Source organism: Phyllopteryx taeniolatus, chromosome 12 (genome assembly GCF_024500385.1).
Source record: "Phyllopteryx taeniolatus isolate TA_2022b chromosome 12, UOR_Ptae_1.2, whole genome shotgun sequence".
Lineage (NCBI taxonomy): Eukaryota > Metazoa > Chordata > Actinopteri > Syngnathiformes > Syngnathidae > Phyllopteryx > Phyllopteryx taeniolatus.
In genome coordinates, this window is record NC_084513.1 from 15,948,610 (window position 1) to 15,969,050 (window position 20,441).

The following is a 20,441-nucleotide window of genomic DNA, read 5'->3' on the forward strand; positions in this document are numbered from 1 at the left end:
ATATTAGTTTGACACCCCTGCACTAGAACTTCTTTGAAGCAAATACGGTGCAGTGGAAATTTGGAAAGTCCCACAAACCTCTGGAGTATCCCTTGAGAAACATAAACATATCCGAACAAGAGCTCCATTTAGTGAGCGTCATAGGATTGCTTGTGTTTAGCTTTTTCTTTGCGACACAACACTTTAGTATGAGCCAGTACAGTTGTACACCACTTCAATGTTTGACTAAAGAAAAAGAGAAAATAAGAGGCTCTCAGTGTCGGATATTACCACAAAGCCATTCTTGACTGACAACTTTGGAGTGAGGGGGAGAAACACGACAGCAAGATACTGCTCGATGTCCAGGGAGGAAACACGGGTGGGGCTGTGATTGATGGGTCTGACCCGGTTGGGGGTGGGGGTTAGATACAGAGATGGTCTCTTCCAGAAGAGACAGGAAGTCAGCAGAGCGCCTGCCCCTCTGCCCACTGCATCCAATACTTGTCAGGATGAGAGGCAACTCGCTAAGCTCCCTCTGTCAGTTCTTCTATCATTCATGTCAAAACAGTCTCCATATTCAGTAGATGAAATTGGCTCTTACGTGATGGGAATCCTGAAGCGCAGATACAGCATCCACCTTGTTTGTAGCATGAGGCTGGATGTCATCAGGGCACATAAGCAATGCCTTCCTTCCCACCCTGTTAACACCAGCATCTGACATCTTTCCAGACCTTGCAGGTAATTGCATACACAAAAGTGACATTTTTAGTGAGCAATGGTGCAACGTTTTCAAAGAGTATTTGCCCTTTTAATTCATTCACACTCTCATGAAATGATTCAACGTTTATTTCAGTAAAGAGAATGTGTCCTTTTGCACGCCACATCTGGACTAAATTAATAATAATTGTATCTTAAAACACGTTTATAAACAGAAACGATCCAAAATCAACAGACGCTCCTTTGAACATCCTGCTGAGGGGTGTGAAGAAGGACGTGCTGACGTCACTCGTCGACGACAGCGGAAGTAATCGGATAACAACCATGGAGCGTCACTCAAAGCCAAAAACAGTGACATTTGTGTCCAATGAACTCTTAACATTAGTCGGACATTATTGAATATACCTCGTTTACTGTGTCCGGTCAGCTTTCCTGGGATCACGTCGTGGCTGTGAGGTGAATTAGAGGATATCAAACTATTCATAGACTGAAAATGGAGGTAGGTGAACGACCTGGAATTAGCTTTAGCAACAACAAGAGCTAATAATAAATACTCAACGCATGAGACTGAGCGAATAGTGCTACAATAAACGTGAAGCAGGAAAGAAAATTTAGCGTTATCTTCATTTTGCTCGTGGTGAATGCTCAACTTAGCTCATAAATTCGTTGAACTAGTCAGAAAAAGCAAGTGTGGTGTTCTTTGAATGCTCCCAAACAAAAATTGTACTCAAGGAATAGTACTTTTAGAGCAATTTTAATAAAAGGTAGTTCTCCAAATAATTACTTGATTTAAATATTCGGTGTTGAAACTAATTGCTCGAGTGCTGTACTGAATAAATGGTAACTGCGGATTTATTTATTTTTTAACCAGAGGATGAACGTCAAATTGAAAAAGTCCAAATTGAGATTTTGCTTGACAGTATCACTTCAACTAAAACAATAATAAATTGAGTCGTTTTAAAATAATTAAGGGAAATTCAGCCACAAGCAATTGTCTTAAATTAACTGTTATTGTTTACACTCATAAAACAGCACAATAGGCTCAATTTGGTCAAACAGTTATGTAACACAAGTCTCTGTCAAACCCCAAAAATATATCATACAAGTAATAATAGATACAAATAAAAGTAGTGAGTGGAATGTAGTAAATTGTACATTGCATTAAATCTACTCTGACAAGTACAATTTATCGAAAAAGCTACTTAAGTTAAAGTAACTGAGTAAATGTAGCATGTTACTACGCAGTTCTGCTCCCAAATAAAACGGAACTGAAAATACTTTTCACGAAATCTAAAGTTAAACGTGACATCCACAGTGATAGTGCTGTTTTCTGGCACTCCTCGAACACTATTAAGAAGTGAAGAAAAAAATCAAACCAATGAAATTAAAACGTATGTGCCATTTTCTAAATTTCTTTTTACTCAATTTGACATCGCTTTTTCACAGGACCCTGACATCCACAGTGATAGTGCTGTTTTCTGGCACTCCTCGAACACTATTAAGAAGTGAAGAAAAAAATCAAACCAATGAAATTAAAACGTATGTGCCATTTTCTAAATTTCTTTTTACTCAATTTGACATCGCTTTTTCACAGGACCCTGGTGCCACAGTAGCTGAATTTGTGGCTTCACCACCACACAGTGCACCCAAATCAAAGGTTATTGTACATTTATTTAAATTTTAAATGTAGCATGTTTTTGTCTTAATGTGTGTGCAGACAAAGATGCATTGATTTTGTTTAATGGTCTACTTGTTTCTTCCTGCTGAACACTTAGCTGGACACATTGTCCAAAGATGATCTGATTAAATTTACCAAAAAGCAGGTGGCTGCTTTCCAAAAGATGAAGAGCAGATGTGCAGGTGACCACATGCTTTTTGGGGGGGCTGGTGATAATTAGACTCTCGCAGCATCTGACTTGATTTGTATTTTCAGATTTAGAGAAAGAATTTGAAGCTTTCAAAGAACATTCCAAAAACATGATCAGCATTTCAGATGACTCCACATTAATACAGGTTTGAATGTTTCATAGCAGAATGTCACTGTTGTAAACCTAACAATGTTCTGTATAGAATAAATCTTGTACTGTACATGAACTGGGTATGACAGGAGCTGACTGAGCGGATGGATGCATTGTTATTGGAAAAGGCAGAAACCCAGCAAAGCCTTGCATTGTCTCGTAAAGAATTGGAGCGGACGAAGCAGCTTGCCAAGGTAAATTGAAATGCCAAGTTGTTAAAATTGCTGTTTTGGGAAGATATACTCTTAGTCGGATGTCCTTGTTGCTCATTGTTGCATATTTCTGCATTCAGCTTTAATGTCAAAAGATTAGTACAAGCATGTGTTATGTGTGTAAAATCGAAGCCTACAGTCTCAACACTTCTTCGTTGCAGGATGATGTCACAGAACTTGGACGTGTGATTGAAGACCACAAAAGGACAATTGACATTCTAAAGACCAGCATTGATAAAACCAACAGTGAGCACCAAGAGGAAGTGGAATATTTTCAGAAATTACTGAAAGAGCGAGAAGACAGTGATAGGGAGTTAGACAGTGAAAGAGAGAAACAGAACCTTACTGAGGAAGCCAGTGGGAAATATCACCCAGAAGATGACAAGTGCTCCCTGGAAGTTAAGCTTAAAACTCTACAAGTTGAACTGGAAGCAATCCAAGAGAGGAACTCCAAGGAGATCGCTGAGCTGCAAGAGAGTCACCAGAATGAGCTGACTGAAGCCCAACAGGAGGTCGAGAACCTGAAAGAGGAGATGAGTCAGAGGAGTATGCAGCACGAGGAGGAGCTGAGGGCTTTGGAGGAGGACTGTGAGATTGAAAGGGAGCGTCTTCTGTTGCTCCAGGAAGAGCTGACTGAGCAGCTGGCCCTCAAAGGTACAACATATTTCTATTTAGAATAAACTTCTTGTTAGCAGAATAATTTGATTGATTTTGTAAGAGCGATTCACCTGAAAACGAACATGTAAATGTGATTGTGTCATGTTATACACAGTTAAACCATACAGAATCGAAACCGAAAATTGTGATACCCAAAGACACGAACTCGCCACCTTTGAAATGGCAGCATCTTTACGTGCCCCTTCCAACTCCCTGAGTTTCTACCTCCAATCCAGATACAGCCATATGAGATCACAGTGCTACCAAACTTAATGTAATTATCATTATTGTTATTTTTTTAAGTTAATTAAAAAAAGGTAAGCCTAGATTTTGGATACATTTCTTCAGCAAGGCTCCACCAGCTCTGTGAAATCTGGCTACTTTTTCCGGTGACGGTCATCTGACTGGAGTGAGCAAAACTGTAGCTACTGCTAATGCTAAACTATGTGAAGCGGACCAGAGGAGAAGGAAGAAACATGGCTGGGATGACTATTAACCTTGAAATTGCATACCCTCCCAGCTCATTTAGGTCAGCACCAAGGGCTGTGGGTATTGAATCTAAATTGCTAAACTTTGCAGCTTCACACTATCCGTTTACACACACACACACACACACACACACACACACAGAGGCGGCGCTTCGCCTCTGTGATGCCTCTGATACAAGCTGGAAAGCTTGAAAAATCGATGGTCAACTTCAATTCCCCATTTCATATTGGTACCTTACATACAGGACAATAAGCCGGGAAACAAGCTGGGAACATTCCGGCTTTGAATGCCAGTGGGAAAGAGGCTAATGATAATTAACTTCACCTTTATTTATTCAGATAGCTACCTCCAGGATGTCCAAGAAGAAGATGAAGAACCTGGTCGCAGTTCAGGGATCGCCAAGATGCTGGCACTTTCTGCGTGCAGTCAGGCTGAATTGAGCCATGTTGATGGTGAGCTGACAGAGGGTGGAAAACTGAAAGCGGCCCTGGAAGACCTTCACGCTCAGAACACAATGTTACAAGATGAGCTCACACTGCTCAGTAATGTGAAGAGTGAGCTAGAGGCAGAGCTGGAGAGAGTCAAGGATGAGTTCCAGATGGAGAGAGAGGAGATGGACTTCAAAATCAATGAGCTGCAGATGACTCGGGAGAGTGACCTTACAACAGCAACCCTAAAAGTTATGAATGTTGACTCTCAGACAAATGTGTCGGGTGAATCCAAAGATTCAGTCCAAGCCCAAAACACATTGGAACAAGATGAGCAAGAGAAGCTCAGGTCCCAGTGTGAGGCCTTGATCCGAGAGAGGGACTCTGCTCGTGCTGACCTCTACAACATGAAGGACATACTGCAAAAATTGGAAACAGAACTGGGTCAGAAGGCCAACGATTTCGTTATCCAGTACACAGCCATGAAGGAACAAGGGGCAAACACTGTACAGAACCTCCAATACAAGACAGAGCAACTCAGCCAAGAGAAAGAAGAATTGTCAGCCAAAGTCAGAGAGGTTACAGAGGAGAGAAACATTCTGATGGAGACTGTGCAAGACCTAATGCTCAAGCTTGAGAGTTATTCTGCTGATGAGCAGAAACTCCAGTCCTCTGCAGAGAAACAAACAGCCTTAGTACAGGAGCTCAATCAGTCTGTGAAAGAGCTAAGCAAGCACAATGAAGAGATCCTCTCCCAACTGCAGATAAAAGAGAACCTAACTGAAGAATTAAATGAGATGGTGAATATACTGACTGAGGAGCGGCACAGCACACAATCCCTGCTTCAACTTCGAGAGGCGGAAATGCAGGAGCTTAAAAGTGAAAATGCCAAGGAAATTGAGACCCTGCAAGAGGGGAAGCAGGCAGCACAACTACTGAAAGAAGAGACTGAAAAGGAGTTGAGAGTGTTGAAAATGGAGATGAAGACTGAAATGCAGGTTTTAAAGGAGGAAAGGGACAAGATAGAAGCAAGACTGAAGGAGGAAGTGAGGAGAATGCAGGAGGCTGTGTCCTCTTCAGAGATGACTCTTAAAGACATCTCCTCAGAAAATGCTTGTCTCCGTGAAAAACTGGAAGGGACTTTAACTACACTTTCCCAAACCCAGAAAGAGCAAGAACTTTTAGCCTCCAAGTTGGCCACCGTAGAGGCTCAATTGGAGCAACAATCATTCCAAAAAAGTGATCTTGAAGCCAAGGTGAATTCTCTGACAGAAGAAGCAGAGCCTTCTCAAAATAGTGGGAGAGAACTTGAGGCTCAGTCTGAAGAACTAAAAAACACAAAGGAAGAAATGGTAGAACTCCAAATACGCTTAGAAGAGCTTGAAAAAGAGAGAAACATGTTGAGGAGCAGACTTGAAGAGATTCAAGTACAAAGAAGGTCTGAAGCGATGCCACACGAGCTTCAGGCTCTGGAGCAGGAGAAGGAAATGCTGAGAGAAAACCTGGAGGAAACACTGAGGGATACTGGAGGGCTGCTGAAAGACCTGCAAGATATGAAGTCACTCAATGAGAAACTGTGTGCTGAGAATCAGATGCTACAGGGCCAAATACAGCTGATGGCCCGAGAGAAGGAAGAAAAGGTACAGGCTGACATTGACGTTTTAGAGAGAGAACGTACCGAATTCAAAGAACAGCTGATGGACAAGGACTCAGTCCTATCTCAGTTAAGGGCTGATATTACATCTCTGCAGGTCAGTGTAGCTCCTCATGTTCCCTCTAATGTTGCTTTTATGTGTTCAGTTTGAAGGAGGTTGTACCAATGTTTTATTTTGTAATTTTCTTTCTATCTTCTTTCTCTCTGTTTAACCTGTTATTCTGTCAGGATTCTGCTGCCAAGTCTGCCCCTGAAGAATATAAAGCCATGGAAATTACACAGAAAATAGGTACACTCTTCACTTGAAGCCAACACATTTTTTTTGTAGCTTTGGCCCTCGTTTTGTCCCAATCTGTGGAGGCTTACGTAAAAACAAGCAAAATCATCTCCTGTGTCCTGTGTTTTGGAAACTGCTATATTGCTCTTATTGTTACAAATTTTATTAGTTTTTTATTTTCACATGAAAAAACAACTAATTTTAGAGATTTACATGCTTTTCATTGAACAATAGTGATTGCAAGCAAACATGGATGACTAATACATCCACAAAATTGCATATTTATTATGGTATTTATGTTACAATGTTTCATGTTCTATTATTACATATTTTATTCATTTGTTTATTAACTTACCGTAATTTGTAGTGTATAATGTGCATTTTTTTACCCCCAAAAATTGTCAAAAGTCAATAGTGCGCATTATACATGGGTATAGGAGAAAATGAAAAAGACTCACATTTTATATATGTATGTTGCCATCTAGAGGTTATGAAAAAGCTGTACACTTTCATTCCACTATGCCACCTCCCACTAGATAAATAAAAAGAAAGTATCCATCCATTTTCTTTACCGCTTACCCTCACTAGGGTCGCGGGCTGCTGGAGCCTATCCCAGCTACCTTCGGGCGGGAGGCGGGGTACACCCTGAACCGGTCGCCAGCGAATCGCAGGGCACATAGAAACAAACAACCATTCGCACTCATATACACACCTATGGGCATTTTAGAGTCTTCAGTCAACTTACTACATATGTTTTTGGGATGTGGGAGGAAACCGGAGTGCACCGTGCTGGCAAAAAGAAAGTATAATGTGTTATCAAATAAAGTGCTTAACTTTAGAATAATTATTTGAAAAAACTAACAAAATACAGATAATACTTCGATTTTGATCATATGGGTAGAAGCAAAATCATGGATTGTAAAAATGGATTACAGGGTTTTCCAGAATTTTGAGGTCAAATCTCCCGAGGGTGGTAATATAAAATGGAATTGGAGGCAAAATTGCCCATCTTTCATTGATGTGTGTGATGCCATCCCACTTCAGTATCTTGGATACACTATTAATTTTTCATAAATTATTCAAGAATACACCTGTGTGATGGTCTCCATTTAAGTTATTGAATAGAGGGTGGAATACTGTTCTTGATAGAGATTAGTATTTCCCTTTTATTTTTGGTGTACTATTGTTTGAATTGTTTTATTAGGTGAATTGGAGAAGGATAACAAAGAGAAGGATGAGATGATAAACAAAATCAAGGCAGTGGCTGTCAAAGCAAAGAAGGAGCTGGACACCAGTAAAAAAGAGGTACATTTGAGTTATTAATCTGACTTCAAGAAACTCATAAACTCAATTCAAAACTCCACTCCCAAGTTTCTTGGAGTATACTTCATAACTTTTACCTTGATTATTTATGCTAAAAACAATGGATTTATACAATTTGCTTTTGCAGGTTGCAACCCTCAAGGAGGAAATAACAATTCTCAAAGCAGACCGAGAGAAAATGAACATCTCAATGAAGGATATCATCCATGGTGCCGAAGGCTACAAGGTATTGTCTTAGGCTGCGCCAAACTGCCAGCACATCCTGTAACTCACATTCTGAATTATTATTTTAATCATTAGCTTATTAGACCAATGAACTTTTGTCTTGGATAAAATTTCTGTCCACGACAGTCAGGATCCTGTATTGTCATTGTTTAGTTTAGATGGAGACTCATACCAGCAGCAAAAAATATAAGAATCATAATCTAAAGTTAAAATTTCCAAATAAACAATGCGCTGAAAACATTTAACAAAGATTATAAAAGGTGATTGATTTTTGAAAATCAATCATTAAATTTTTATTTAAAAAGTACTTTTCACGCATAAGGCAAAACCAATGCGCAATGGTTAAAAACAATTACAATACAAGCAATTATAGTGCAAACAACAAAGTTAAGAGCTTTTCAAATTTAAAACAGGTAAAAATATGCAACTCAGAACAGTATGACATACACATTTTCCTACATACATGCTCAAGACGCACATGGGCATAACACACACACATCCATACATGAAATTCTGGTAAATGTATTAATATATTAATTTAAGAATTTCTAGGAAGTCATGTTGAAAATAACATATAGTAGCATCTAAATATCAGTTTGGGAAGGCACAAAGCTACGTCATCTGTTATGTTCATAATTGACAAGAAAAAGCATCTCCCATCTGAAACAAACTGAGTGTTCCCAGCGGTTTCCATAACCAGCCCCCCTTCCTGATGCTGCTGCTAATATAAACAAAGTCACTGAGTCGCATCTAATGACTGCTGTGTCCCTGACTCAAATGTAAATGCAGGTGATATCTGAGATGCACATAGTTTTCCTACAATGAGCTCTTTACGTGTGCGTGTGTGTGTGTGTGTGTGTGTGTGTGTGTGTGTGTGTATAGAACCTGCAGATCGATTATGACAAGCAAACGGAGCAACTGGATAAAGAGAGAGAGAAGGTGGAGGCAGCAGAAAGACAGATCACTGATCTGACCAAACACCTCAGCAGTGCTGTCACACAGGTAACACAAATACATGCTTAATCATAAACGTACACTTTACCATACACAAATGCAAATTGCTCAAAGTGGGCGGTAACTCAATGCATCGCTTCTTCATCCGGCTAACACGCTTCCAATAACTCTCACATACGTCACATTCCATCATATTTACAGCCTGCAACACTTTGCTCAGTTATGCTTGGCAGTGCGGCACTCACAAATGGCTCATCAGAATTGAGTGTGTGAGCCCGGGAGGAATTTGGTTTATATAGACTGAATGCTCCTCCTCTCGCCCAAACTCATAAATGTCTCTTTGCAATAAGAACCACAGGCAGGCAAATGGAGCACAGTAAAGCTTCCATCTGCCACCCAGCGCCTTTTTCTAAGGAGGTGGTTTCTTTTTGGATGCACTCATTGGTCTCTGGGGGGATGGCAGACTGGAAGCCAGTCAGGGAATTTAGAGTACATCTGGACATCTCTGTTTACCAAACTTAGTGTCAATGTTTGGTTGACAGATGATGAGGACACTGCCGTTGCCGGTTCAGTGTTCCTTGCAGAAGGAGCCCGCAGAGTCTGCTGCTGTCAGATTTGCATGAACGATTTTCAAATGCTGTTGTGAAAATGTAGAAAGCATACGCACATTAACATTTTCCAGCTGAATCATTCAATTTGTTGTTGTTAAGGTTTTCAAAGCATTTAGTGTCTCAGTGGATTTCAGAAATATTAAAAAAACAGGAACATATAACTGAATATATAATCAACACAGCTTCAGTGCAAAAAAGCTTATGATTGTAGTTTTCAAGAAAACCAAAGATGAACTCAGATAATTATAACAAAACCTTATAACGGTACTCCCATCATGAATCCATCTTTTAAAATGTTCCTCATCACAATGACTGATCAGGAATATTTTGATTTACAGGTCGAGTTGCTCAACAGTGAGAAGGAGGACCTCCTGGCTGCCTTGGAGACCTCCAGAAGCATGGTGAAGCAGATAGAAGCGCAGATCCATGAGCTGAAAAAGCAGTCAACTAGTCTAGCTAGAGATCTAGTCGCAGAGAAGGCAATGAAAGAACAAAAGATCAAGGTAGAAACTATGACTGATGATTAATTAAATAACACAATTTGCTGAACAATCAAGTCTTTGTTATCACATTTTTTTCCAAATGTTTATTCTATTGAGTTCATACCTTCTTCACATAATCTATCCTTCCCTCTGTTTCAAACAGCGTTCAAGATTTTGTGGTTCCATGCAGTAGGATGACACACTAATGTGGTCTTTGAAACTTCACTGAATAGTGAAAACAATTAATATGCAAAAATATTTTCTTATTTTCATTTTCATAAAAGGAAGCATTTGCCATTTTGTCAAACAAAATCTTAATATCCTTCACCTACAAAAGCCTATACAGTGAACCCCCGTGTAATCTGTTTGGCATTCGCGAATTTACCTGTACACAGATAAAATTTTTTGGGGGGGGTTGGGGTCCTCAGTTTTCCACTGAAAACTCACCTATTCACTGTTTTTGTGCTCTGGCCAAAACACCGCCATCTGGTGGCATCTCGGTGTTAAGGACGCATGTTGAAACGAGTTCGGCTCCTAAGTCGTGCTTTGCTGCCATCTAGCGGCATCCATAGAGGAGGTTGTTGATTACTTGCAGATTTTTGGTGTTCGCAGCAGCGCTCAGTCCTTATCCTCTGTGAATACCGGGGGTTCACTGTAGTCTTGATTTTTCCTTCATTTGCAGCCTGTAATTTTTTTTCACACTGTTTTTACCCACCTACAGAATAACCATGCACACTTAAGAAAATGTACTAAAGTTGATTTAAAAAAAAAAAAAAAAAAAAAAAAAAACAATACACGTGTATAACTTTAAAACCTTAATGTGTGTTCCAGGAGCTGTCACGGGCCACGAAGGATGCGGATGAGCTGAAAGCCCAGCTCGGCAAGCAGCAGAAGCAGTTGCAGCAAACTGCCCAAGAGCTGGAGCAGCTACGAAAGGTACAACAATTCACTGAGGCACACCAGCTTTTAAGACACAGCTATCTCTGGGGAATTCTCCAGTCAAGTGCTGTGACCGGTGATGGCAGGCCTGCAGCTACAGTTGTAGCTCTCCAAAGAGAGAGAGAGAGAACAAATGTTAGCCCACAGCAAAGGACAGTACAACTGCTTTTCCATTAGCTGAGATGTTGACAGAACAGAAGTTTTACACGAAGGCTGCCTGGAGGTCTGACTTTTCAATTTGTCCACATTGTTCGTGCTGTTGGGACTTTTGATGCTGAACCAAACTGCACCACATCCTCAGTGTAATATAAGCACTACAAATATAAAAGTGAGAATTTCATCTCCGGTTCTGTTCTCTTAACTAGGAGGCGCAGCAGAACTCTCTGCTAGACATGGAGATGGCCGACTATGAACGTCTGGTGAAGGAACTCAATGCCAAACTTTCAGAAAAAGATGAGTATTCTGAGGCGTTAAAAGCTCAAATAACCAGGCTGACCGAGAAGGAGGAAACACATAAACAAGAAATTGGTATGTTTAATGCTTTGTCATTTCAGTCAAATTGATATCATTACTGTTCTTCACTAATCTAAGACTAATACAGTACATTCATACAAGGGTTCGTTAAGTCCGCTGCGCACCGACCGATGCGATCGCAGCTATTTTTCACGAGTAGCCAACCATTTGTAACTAGTTTTGGTGCAATTCGAAATTTAAATTGCAGGTGAATGGCATCGCAACAGATGTGTATGGCCAATCAAAAAAGCCATGTTGTATCGTATGATCTGTCACAACAAAAATTACGTTTCTGAGTACCAAGCAAGATCCAGCCAGCTCCCGCCAAGCTGTACCAATACAGTACAGTATATGCAGTCTACATATCTTGTGTTTTACAATAATCCTTCACTACATTTATAATTTAATATGAACCTGAGGTTAAAAAGCAAAGTGTGGCGAGCAGTTAATGAATGGTGCCAACAGCCTCTCAAATTTCCACACTGTTTTCAGTTAACTCATGCATAGCTACGGCGGCCAAGGGAATCCTCTTCCTCCTTGACAAGTGCCCCATGTGTTTGTGGTTCAGTATAATTAGAATTATGTGGTTACTCAAAACATTGTTTCCCCATAACAACGCCAGGAGCGAGTTTGCAGTGAGTTGGAATGTGTGCGATGGTCCATCGCCAGGCGTGTGGTTGTGGGTCGCCGACTGTAATTTGTTCACGATTGCCCAGTTCAGTTGTGTTCAGCTGTGTTGTTCGGTGTGCGGGGGGCTTTAGTCTGTCAGCTTTTATTTATGTTTGTGTGCCCAGAAACTTTGAAATCACAGTTGGACCAAGGGGAAGAGAAGAACTCCAATATTAAACAGTTGCTGGTGAACTCTAAGAAAGAGTTGTCTGATGCCAAGAAGCAGGTCTGTTTCTCTGCCACTTTGTGCGATGATTATTGATTATAATGTAACCTTGTGTGGTATATTGGTTGCAATTGCAAATCGGCTTTTTAGTGTGAATTATGACTTTTATGTGGTTTTACATTTTTACACGAACAGGAAAACTCCCTTGCGCTGTTGCAGGCCTCATTAAAAGGTGAACTGGAGGCCAACCAGCAGAAACTCGAAAGCTCCAAAGTAAGGCATCTCCATACGGCATCTATAATATAACCATTTAACAAGTGAGCTTTAAAAGTAACACATTTTATTGTGTGTTTTTTTTCATGTGAGATCGAGGTGTGTGACCTAACCACTGAGCGCCATCGTCTGCAGGACCAGCTCAGGTCTGCATTAGAGCAACAACAAAGGACCAGTAGCTCTCTACAACAACGAATTAATAGCCTGCAGCAGGAGAGAGACATTGCTAAGGTACAAACACATTCACAGAACCTTTTTTGACACTTTGGCTCCCAGTGTATTTTCTACAAAGGCCAAATCCTGAACTTCTACAGATCAACTCACTGGTTTTCTCCTTACAGCACTCTCTCAAATTGCTTCAGGGGAGGTTGTAGTTCAGTCTCTTACGTCACTACTTTTATAGAGACAAACATCAAAAAGAATAAGTTGTGATGACTTTGCAGCTCTTTAATTGGTTTTGCAAACTTTTCAATTTTAATTATTTTAATTCAGTTTCTATAATTTTGTTATTAAACCATAAACCATTTTCTCCCTATTAACATTTTTAAAGATCTTTGTAATGCCCCCCCCCCCAACCCCCGACACACACACACACATTCACATACTAATAACAGAAATTACCATGCCAACTAAGATGTTCTTGTGAAAGCAATCAATGGTCATATTTACCACATTCGTTCATTGTGTATGTTGTCTCAAGGCTGAACTTGTGGCAACTGCTGAGGAGTTTGAGAGTTATAAGGTTCGAGTACACAATGTGCTAAAGCAGCAAAAGAGCAAGTTCAATGGGCAAAATGAAAGCGACGCTGGCAAGCTAGAAAGGTAAGAATTAAGAAAAAAGACCTTGACAACAATTGTGTTATTTATAAGAACATCCTGCCATGAGACACACAAGGGATTTCATGTTTGGATGAAAGGTGCTCCAGAAATCAGTCGCGTTTGATGACTGACATGAATGTGTTGCGTGTCTGCCAGAGAGCAGTTGTTGACTCAGGTGGACCAGCTGAGGTCCAGACTGGGAGAGAGCCAGCAGAGTCTCCAGAGCAGCACTGCAGAGCTGCAGCAGCTCCAGATTGAACACGACACTCTGTTGGAGCGACACAACAAAATTCTGCAGGAAAATGTTAGCAAGGAAGCCGAGCTCCGAGAGAGGTGAGCTCTTTTCACGTAACGCATGATGGTAGTTTACCCCATTTTGTAAGTCTATGTTGACCAACCAAGTATTGTCGCACCCTGTTTCTCATTTGCCCTTTCCTTTACATAGTGACATAAAACGGTTGTTTCTTTCTTATTTTGTGCTGTACAATTTGTTTGCCACTCTCAACCCAGCTATTCTGAATACTAAAGTCTTTCATATCCCCGCTCCCTCTCCTCCCCCAGACTGCTGTCGGTGCAGTCGGAGAACGTGGATCTGCGGTCAGAGCTGGCTCAGGCTCAAGCTGACTCATCTTCCCAGATCGAGGCCCAGCGACAGACCCACAGGGAGCAGCTGAGGAAGCTGCAGGACGACCACCGTGCCACAGTTGAGACGCTGCAGGGTCAGCTGACTCGTGTTGAGGAGCAGTTCTTCAACCTGCAGAGTCAGAACAGTGAGTATGCGGGACAGTTTTTAACCTGATCCATTATATTTTATCATTCACCAGTGTTATTTCCTTTTAAATGGGTAGGTATTAAAGGATCTACAAGAAAATGCAGTAATGTTTGGCCTAACTCAGATGACTTTGGAAACATAACAGGATACAAAAAATGTACTGAAAGCAGTGCTAAAAAAAGATCCCAGACAACAGAACAACCAAAACAGAACCATCTGCTGAAGAAGACGACACTGGTCCAAAACAAATCCTCAAGTGTTTGAAGTTTTCTATCTTGTTAGTTCCATGAGAGAAATGATGCAAGAGAGAAGTGAGTATGGCAGGTCGTTGGTGTGTTTATCTTTTGGAAGCTCATTCATCACTTCCCACACAGCTGCTGCATGGAGTCAAACAGCAAATACACACACACACACCAAGGGCTTGGAAAATGTCAGGTGTTGGCGACAGTGCTCTGCTCCGATACCGCCTCTCAGTGTGGCAAGCAGCTCACCGTGGCATCTGGACATGCGCATCATTAGTGGCTCGCACATGCGTGCCAGGCTGTGAAGATGGGCCCAGTGTTAGTCCTTACCAAAGTCATATTTCAGTCTGCCACCATGTTTGAATGTTATGACAGCTAAACGGTGAAGGGTTTATTCATTTAACTGGTAGGCAGTGTACTGAAATCATAATTCAGTCCATGAATATGAAATACATGGTCAAGTTTCATTCATGTCCTGCTTAAAATGGATATAAAGTCCATACACCCCTGTTCAAATCCCAGGCTTTTTGTATTACGATTAAAAATAATGAGACCAAGATACATTTCATTTCAAACCTTTGATATACCATTATTGCCTTAGGTAACCAAAATATTTGAAAATGTCAATCAGAAATTAGCTTTTTTGGGGGCATCACCCTCATTAGTGGACACCTGCTTTCAGGTTCATTAATCACAATAATCTAATCTGTTATCTATGATAATAATAATATGTTGTCTACCAACTCATAAGTATTTTCCTCTCTCCTTTCGCAGTTGTCACATTGTGGACTAGCTGAAGTTGTGTCTGCTGCCCCCTGATGTTGTAATTAAATAAAACAAGGGAATAGAAACGACACTGAATAGAGATTTCAAGGGGTTTACTGATTTCAATCTGAGAACAGGGTGGCATCATAAAGCTTTACAGTTAATTTCTGATTTACATATCTATATAAAAAAAAAAGTGTTTGTTGGCCGCTCTTCCAGGTTCCGTGTTGGTCCAGTCCAGCAGGAAGTCTGTTGATGCTCAGCGCAGAACTGCAGACCAGAATCAGGCAGGGCTGGGACCAGTGGCCCTGAGTGACCTCCAATCTATGGCTAGGGAGGAGGGTGAGGGCATGGAGACCACAGAGAATGAAAGCACCTCCTCTGCATCACTGCTCTCTCTGGAGCACCTTCTCATGTCACCGGATCCCAAGCAAGGTGGGTCAAACCAAGATTTGCAGTCATATCATTTACTTTACAAATGTGTTGTGCACTTCCACAGCATTGTTTAACTGCATAAAATAAGAGACTTTAAGGATTATTAGGACATTCATTAAAAAAAACTTGAACTTTAAAGGTCTCCTCTATGCTCTTAATGAGAGCCTCTTCAGGTGACTAAAAAGGATCTTGTGGTTAAATGGTTTGGTCTCCAGAGCCCTTCGTGTGGACTGTAGAACCCACCAAAGACGAGCTGAGTCAGAAGCTGAGCACAGCCACACGCAGTCTGGCGCACATGAACAGCCTCCTGCATGAAACTGAAGCTACCAATGCTGTTCTCATGGAACAGATCAATGTAAGTAGGCAAACTAACACTGTTGCAATGCATGTTGCCACCTTTTTTTGGGTCACTGACACATGGGGTGAATAGCAATCTTCCTTGGGAAATTGGAGAAAAATGACAATGCTGGAACAAGGGTAAGTTTCACACTCAGTTTTGCTGGCCTGTTATGTTTGAAGTAATGGTCACTATTGCATAACTATTTTATACATCACACTACACGCTGATGGTGTCATTCATCTGATTATGTGATTGTTTTTTTTTTGTATTTAAAAAAAAAAAAAAAACATGCATCAATATCCTTTTCAACCAATACTGAATTGAGTACCTACAAAGACAAGATTATTTAATGTTAAAACTGAGAGACATTGTATTTTGCAAATATTCATAAATTTTGAATTTGATGCTGCTTTGTTTGTGAACAAATGAGCCTTTTGGGGATGCTTCTTTTATACCCAATCATGACACTCACCTCTTTCCAATTAACCGGTTTACTGTGGAATGTTTCAAACAGCTGTTGTTTGAGCAATCCTCAACATTTTTTTGTTGCCTGTGTCCCAGCTTTTTTGGAATGTGTTGCAGGCAGTCTGTAATTTTGTCTGTGTTAGATGACAATCATGGCATTGAATAATAGTTTGAATGCTGCTTATTTTAGAACTTGATGTCATCTTCCCAGATCAAACAATTTTTCCTGATGGAAAGTTCCTTCACCAAATTTTCAAATACACATTTTAACAGCGAACTAGATAGACATCAAGGGTCAACTGCCATTGACTGAAGTGTTTAGTTTGAGAAAATAGTTTTTTAAAAATATATATATATAATTAAAACATTTGTACAGATGAAGGCCTCTTCTCTGGTAAACACCTTATCTGTCATTGAGGAAATGAAGACTCCCATCCACTACATAAGGAAAATGCAGTACATTCTGTTTATTTTTCATTTTTACATTACTTGGGATTAATCTAACCAAATTTCAATTTAAAGAGGACGGTATGCCCCAACAGTTAGATCAAAAAGCTTAGCATTGTTCATAGTCCCCTCTTTGTCCAGCAGAAAGTAGAACTTGTGTCCCTTGATTTTGAGGGGGATGAAGGAGGGGGACTCCTGTCTGTGGGCATGACAGGCAACCTGGGACAACGGGGTCGTTATTCTCCAGCCATGGCCCTTTCCCAGAGGTGACTGTGTGATAACCGACACCATCCTTCCACCTTGGTGTAAAACCACCTGACTGACAGAGCGCCGACAAAACAGAACTCCCAGTCCCAGTATGCCCACTCCTATTGTCACACATCCCAGCGTGAAGCCGTACCTCCAGGTGTTGGACCCCAGGTTCATTTCGAAACTCCACATGCCAGCCAAGGCAGTGCTGGTGGGAGCTTTCCTTTTCTCCTGCTCCCGAGCTGTCCCCGTGTCTCTGAGGCCGGTGTAGGCGAAGTGAGCCAGGTACGTCCAGAAGACAAACTGGCCCCCGCAGAAGACAGCGAGGAGGCGGAAGAAGCTCGTCCTGTCGTGTTGGAACAGTGTGACGTCTCTAGTCGGCTGAGTGGAGCTACACAGGCCGCGGTGTGCAAAAACACGTCTCCCCAGTCCGGCAACACACACGTGGGCGAGCCGGACCAACACGCCGCCCAGTGGAAACATTGACCGGAGCAACGCATTTTTTGGGTGGATAGTGAGCGGCCGAAGCGGACATAGTGCGCCGCAAATTCTAAGTAAACTCATATTGTATGATAAGAGGTATTTGATGTATGACATGAAACTAAAAACATCGATGAACGGCAAGGAATACGAATAATACAGCTAGTCACCTGGATTTACTAGATTCCATTGAGCAAACTTGATCCCTGCAACACAAGGGGCGCAGCCATTTTCGGTTATGACGTCATCGCGAAAAAGTACGGAGACCGCCGTCGACCAAAAAAAAACTACAAACTCTTAACTGTAAAGTGTACCTAAATATTTGTCGTTGTTGACAATCCTAAGGAATTACATTTAAATTGTCTGGTAGTTGACTTACTCATACATTAGTCACCAAACTATAGGCTAAAGTAGGATAGTCGGCTTTTGGGGGACATATCCGGATGAAACTAAAATGCACTATAAACCTTGACAGGTGGGCTTAATTTCATGTCTAATTTGTTTGTTTAGTGTTTCAGTGTTAATTTGCTGTTATCTAACAAGGAACTGAACAGAAAAATTCAAAACAGGTGTTTTACTCAAGACATGTACATTCAAAGCTTTAAAGAAGATTAAATTAACTTCACCTGTAAAGGCGATAGCTTATTTTAGGTTCATCCTGAAATTTCACTCGAAAGCCAAATATCCTTAACTGTGAGTAGTGTACTTTAAAAAATAAAATAAATAAAAAATAAAAATAAAAAACTTAATCGAGCAAGTAACTATGTTCAATGTTTGGATGGCTACCACATGCTTCACTCAGGCTGAAGAACTATGTAATTAAACCAAGCCAATCAGGAAAGAATGGTGAACCAAAATGTGATGAAAAGTAATGCAACTATTTTTGGCACTACATATGAAAATACATAGTACCAAAAGTAGTTGCGTGCCGTGTGTCATATTTCAGATCTGATTTTGAGAGCTTGAGTACCCATAAACTTGGTGAATTTATAAAATGTTTTAATCTTGTAGCTGTTGAAGAGTGAAGTACGTCGTTTGGAGCGTAACCAGGAGCGGGAGAAGAGTGTGGCCAACCTGGAGTATCTGAAGAACGTTTTGCTGCAGTTCATTTTCCTGCGGTCAGGCAGCGAGAGGCAGGCACTGCTTCCTGTCATTCACACCATGTTGCAGCTCAGCCCAGATGAGAAAAGCAAGCTTGCTGCCATTGCCCAAGGTACAGTAATACATGACAGTTTTAGGTAATTGTACTGGATACAGAGGTTCTAATGTGTACTCTCTCCTGTATTGTGCAGGCGAGGAGGAGGCATCAGGGACTCGTGGCTCAGGCTGGGGTTCTTATCTCCACAGCTGGTCTGGGATCAGATAAACCAACAGCAGAGGTCTGGAAACAGGGATATATGATTTAAAGTCACAATAACTTGAAGGGGCAAAATAGAAGGGACAAAGGAATGTATAATGATAAACATGTTAGAGATCATGATAATCAGTTATTCAAGCTCTAGTTATCCAATTAACACTCAAAGGGTCAATTCCTTCATCTGTTTGTACTCTTTACTCCCATTGGGAGTTGCTTTACTGTGCCATGCTGTTGTACCTTTCCGAAATGTATTCCAAATTTTATAAAATATTTCCCCTATTAAATTGGAGTGTTTGTAATGAGTATACAGTTCTGTCACATGTACGTTTTCATCCACTTAACATTTCATTCATTCCATATTCATATTTTCAAAAGCGTGCATTAGGTGTATTAGTGTTCTTAATTAAGATTCAGCAAATGGATTTGTGTCTTTACGTTATTAAATCAACCAGGAATGACCTTGTTTTCTTAGACTTACCCTCCCAATATGGCTGACAAAAAATATTTTTGATGAGTGATTTTGACTGTGTTACGTATGTCTTAAATGCTAAAAAAAACAATTGTGATTCATTGTTGGTTGTTCAATAATTTCGCCTCTTATTTATTTTGCTCTTGCACGTTTTTGTGTTAATCTTCATTTGCAACTTAATCAACATCAAAGTCTCCCCAAAATGTGTTTATTGGGATCACTTAACTTTCTCATCTCTGTGGCAGCTGATTGTGATTCCTTCCGCATAAATGAATGTAAATTGTTTTGAGGGTTTTTATAATTGATATGGTAAGCATCAACAAAATGTAGCCATTTAGGGAAAGTATAAGTAACGGTGTGTATAGTAGTGATGCAGTATTGACAACGAGTCAACTTTGTGTAATTCCGCTTTCCTCTATGCTTGACTTGTAAATTACATAAATTATGTAAACTACAGTACAATAAATATTCAACATTGAGCTTCCATTCACTTGTTCGTTCAACCCTGTAAAAATAGCACTGATGACATAACAGACGTCCGTGCAACGGCATGGTGACCTGGTTTTCATTTGAATGAGAATGTCAGCAACGAACTGCCAAGATTGCTGCTGTGGAAATGTATTTCCAGATGTTTCTGTCTGCATATCTGGATCAACAACATGAAGTGTCCCCATTTGATTTTAAAGCATAGTTCTTCTCTTTCCATGTCTGTTGCTGTCAGAATATCCATTCCCTCCCATAGCAAAGAGGCGGGGCTATAAAGATGTCCTTTTAAGGGAATAAATGTGGCACTTCTACTATAATGATTCAGCCACTGGAGGAAGCAACAAATGGCCTCTGTCGCTGCTGAAGGAAAGACATGCAACAATGATTTTTCCTCCCAGTACACACATTTGCTGTAATCACGTATAGCTGTCAAAATATTAATTTCCCCCATTACAAATTTACATCCATCAATCATGTTTTTTTTTTTTTTTTTTTTTTTCAGAGCTGCAAGAGTGTAGCAAGAGAGGTC

General features: G+C 40.6%; 2 protein-coding genes across 8 annotated transcripts; one reads left to right on the forward strand and one right to left on the reverse strand.

Annotated features, from left to right (window-relative positions):
• Positions 1–768: 768 nt before the first annotated feature.
• On the forward strand, positions 769–19,905 carry LOC133486417 (GRIP and coiled-coil domain-containing protein 2). 7 transcript variants are annotated; one of them, XM_061791497.1, is made up of 24 exons: positions 948–1,195; positions 2,291–2,353; positions 2,472–2,556; positions 2,630–2,709; positions 2,804–2,908; positions 3,088–3,580; positions 4,411–6,251; positions 6,383–6,443; positions 7,636–7,736; positions 7,882–7,980; positions 8,862–8,981; positions 9,883–10,047; positions 10,858–10,962; positions 11,331–11,493; positions 12,273–12,373; positions 12,509–12,586; positions 12,680–12,817; positions 13,287–13,408; positions 13,562–13,738; positions 13,967–14,175; positions 15,404–15,619; positions 15,835–15,974; positions 18,612–18,813; positions 18,893–19,905. In XM_061791497.1, exons 1-24 carry the CDS (start codon positions 1,190–1,192, stop codon positions 18,964–18,966), a joined length of 4,944 nt encoding a protein of 1,647 aa, XP_061647481.1. In that variant the 5' UTR covers positions 948–1,189; the 3' UTR covers positions 18,967–19,905. The 7 variants fall into 7 exon arrangements, 6 of the variants coding, with proteins under 6 accessions (XP_061647485.1, XP_061647484.1, XP_061647483.1 ...); XM_061791501.1 differs by lacking the exons at positions 15,835–15,974; positions 18,612–18,813; positions 18,893–19,905 and adding an exon at positions 14,254–14,488 and having other exon boundaries at positions 769–1,195; positions 15,404–15,543; XM_061791500.1 differs by lacking the exons at positions 15,404–15,619; positions 15,835–15,974; positions 18,612–18,813; positions 18,893–19,905 and adding exons at positions 14,254–14,488; positions 15,194–15,328 and having other exon boundaries at positions 769–1,195.
• On the reverse strand, positions 16,868–18,370 carry tmem223 (transmembrane protein 223). The gene is made up of 2 exons (XM_061791527.1): positions 17,771–18,370; positions 16,868–17,466 (listed from the first exon to the last, which is right to left on the reverse strand). Exons 1-2 carry the CDS (start codon positions 17,788–17,790, stop codon positions 16,941–16,943), a joined length of 546 nt encoding a protein of 181 aa, XP_061647511.1. The 5' UTR covers positions 17,791–18,370; the 3' UTR covers positions 16,868–16,940.
• Positions 19,906–20,441: the final 536 nt, after the last annotated feature.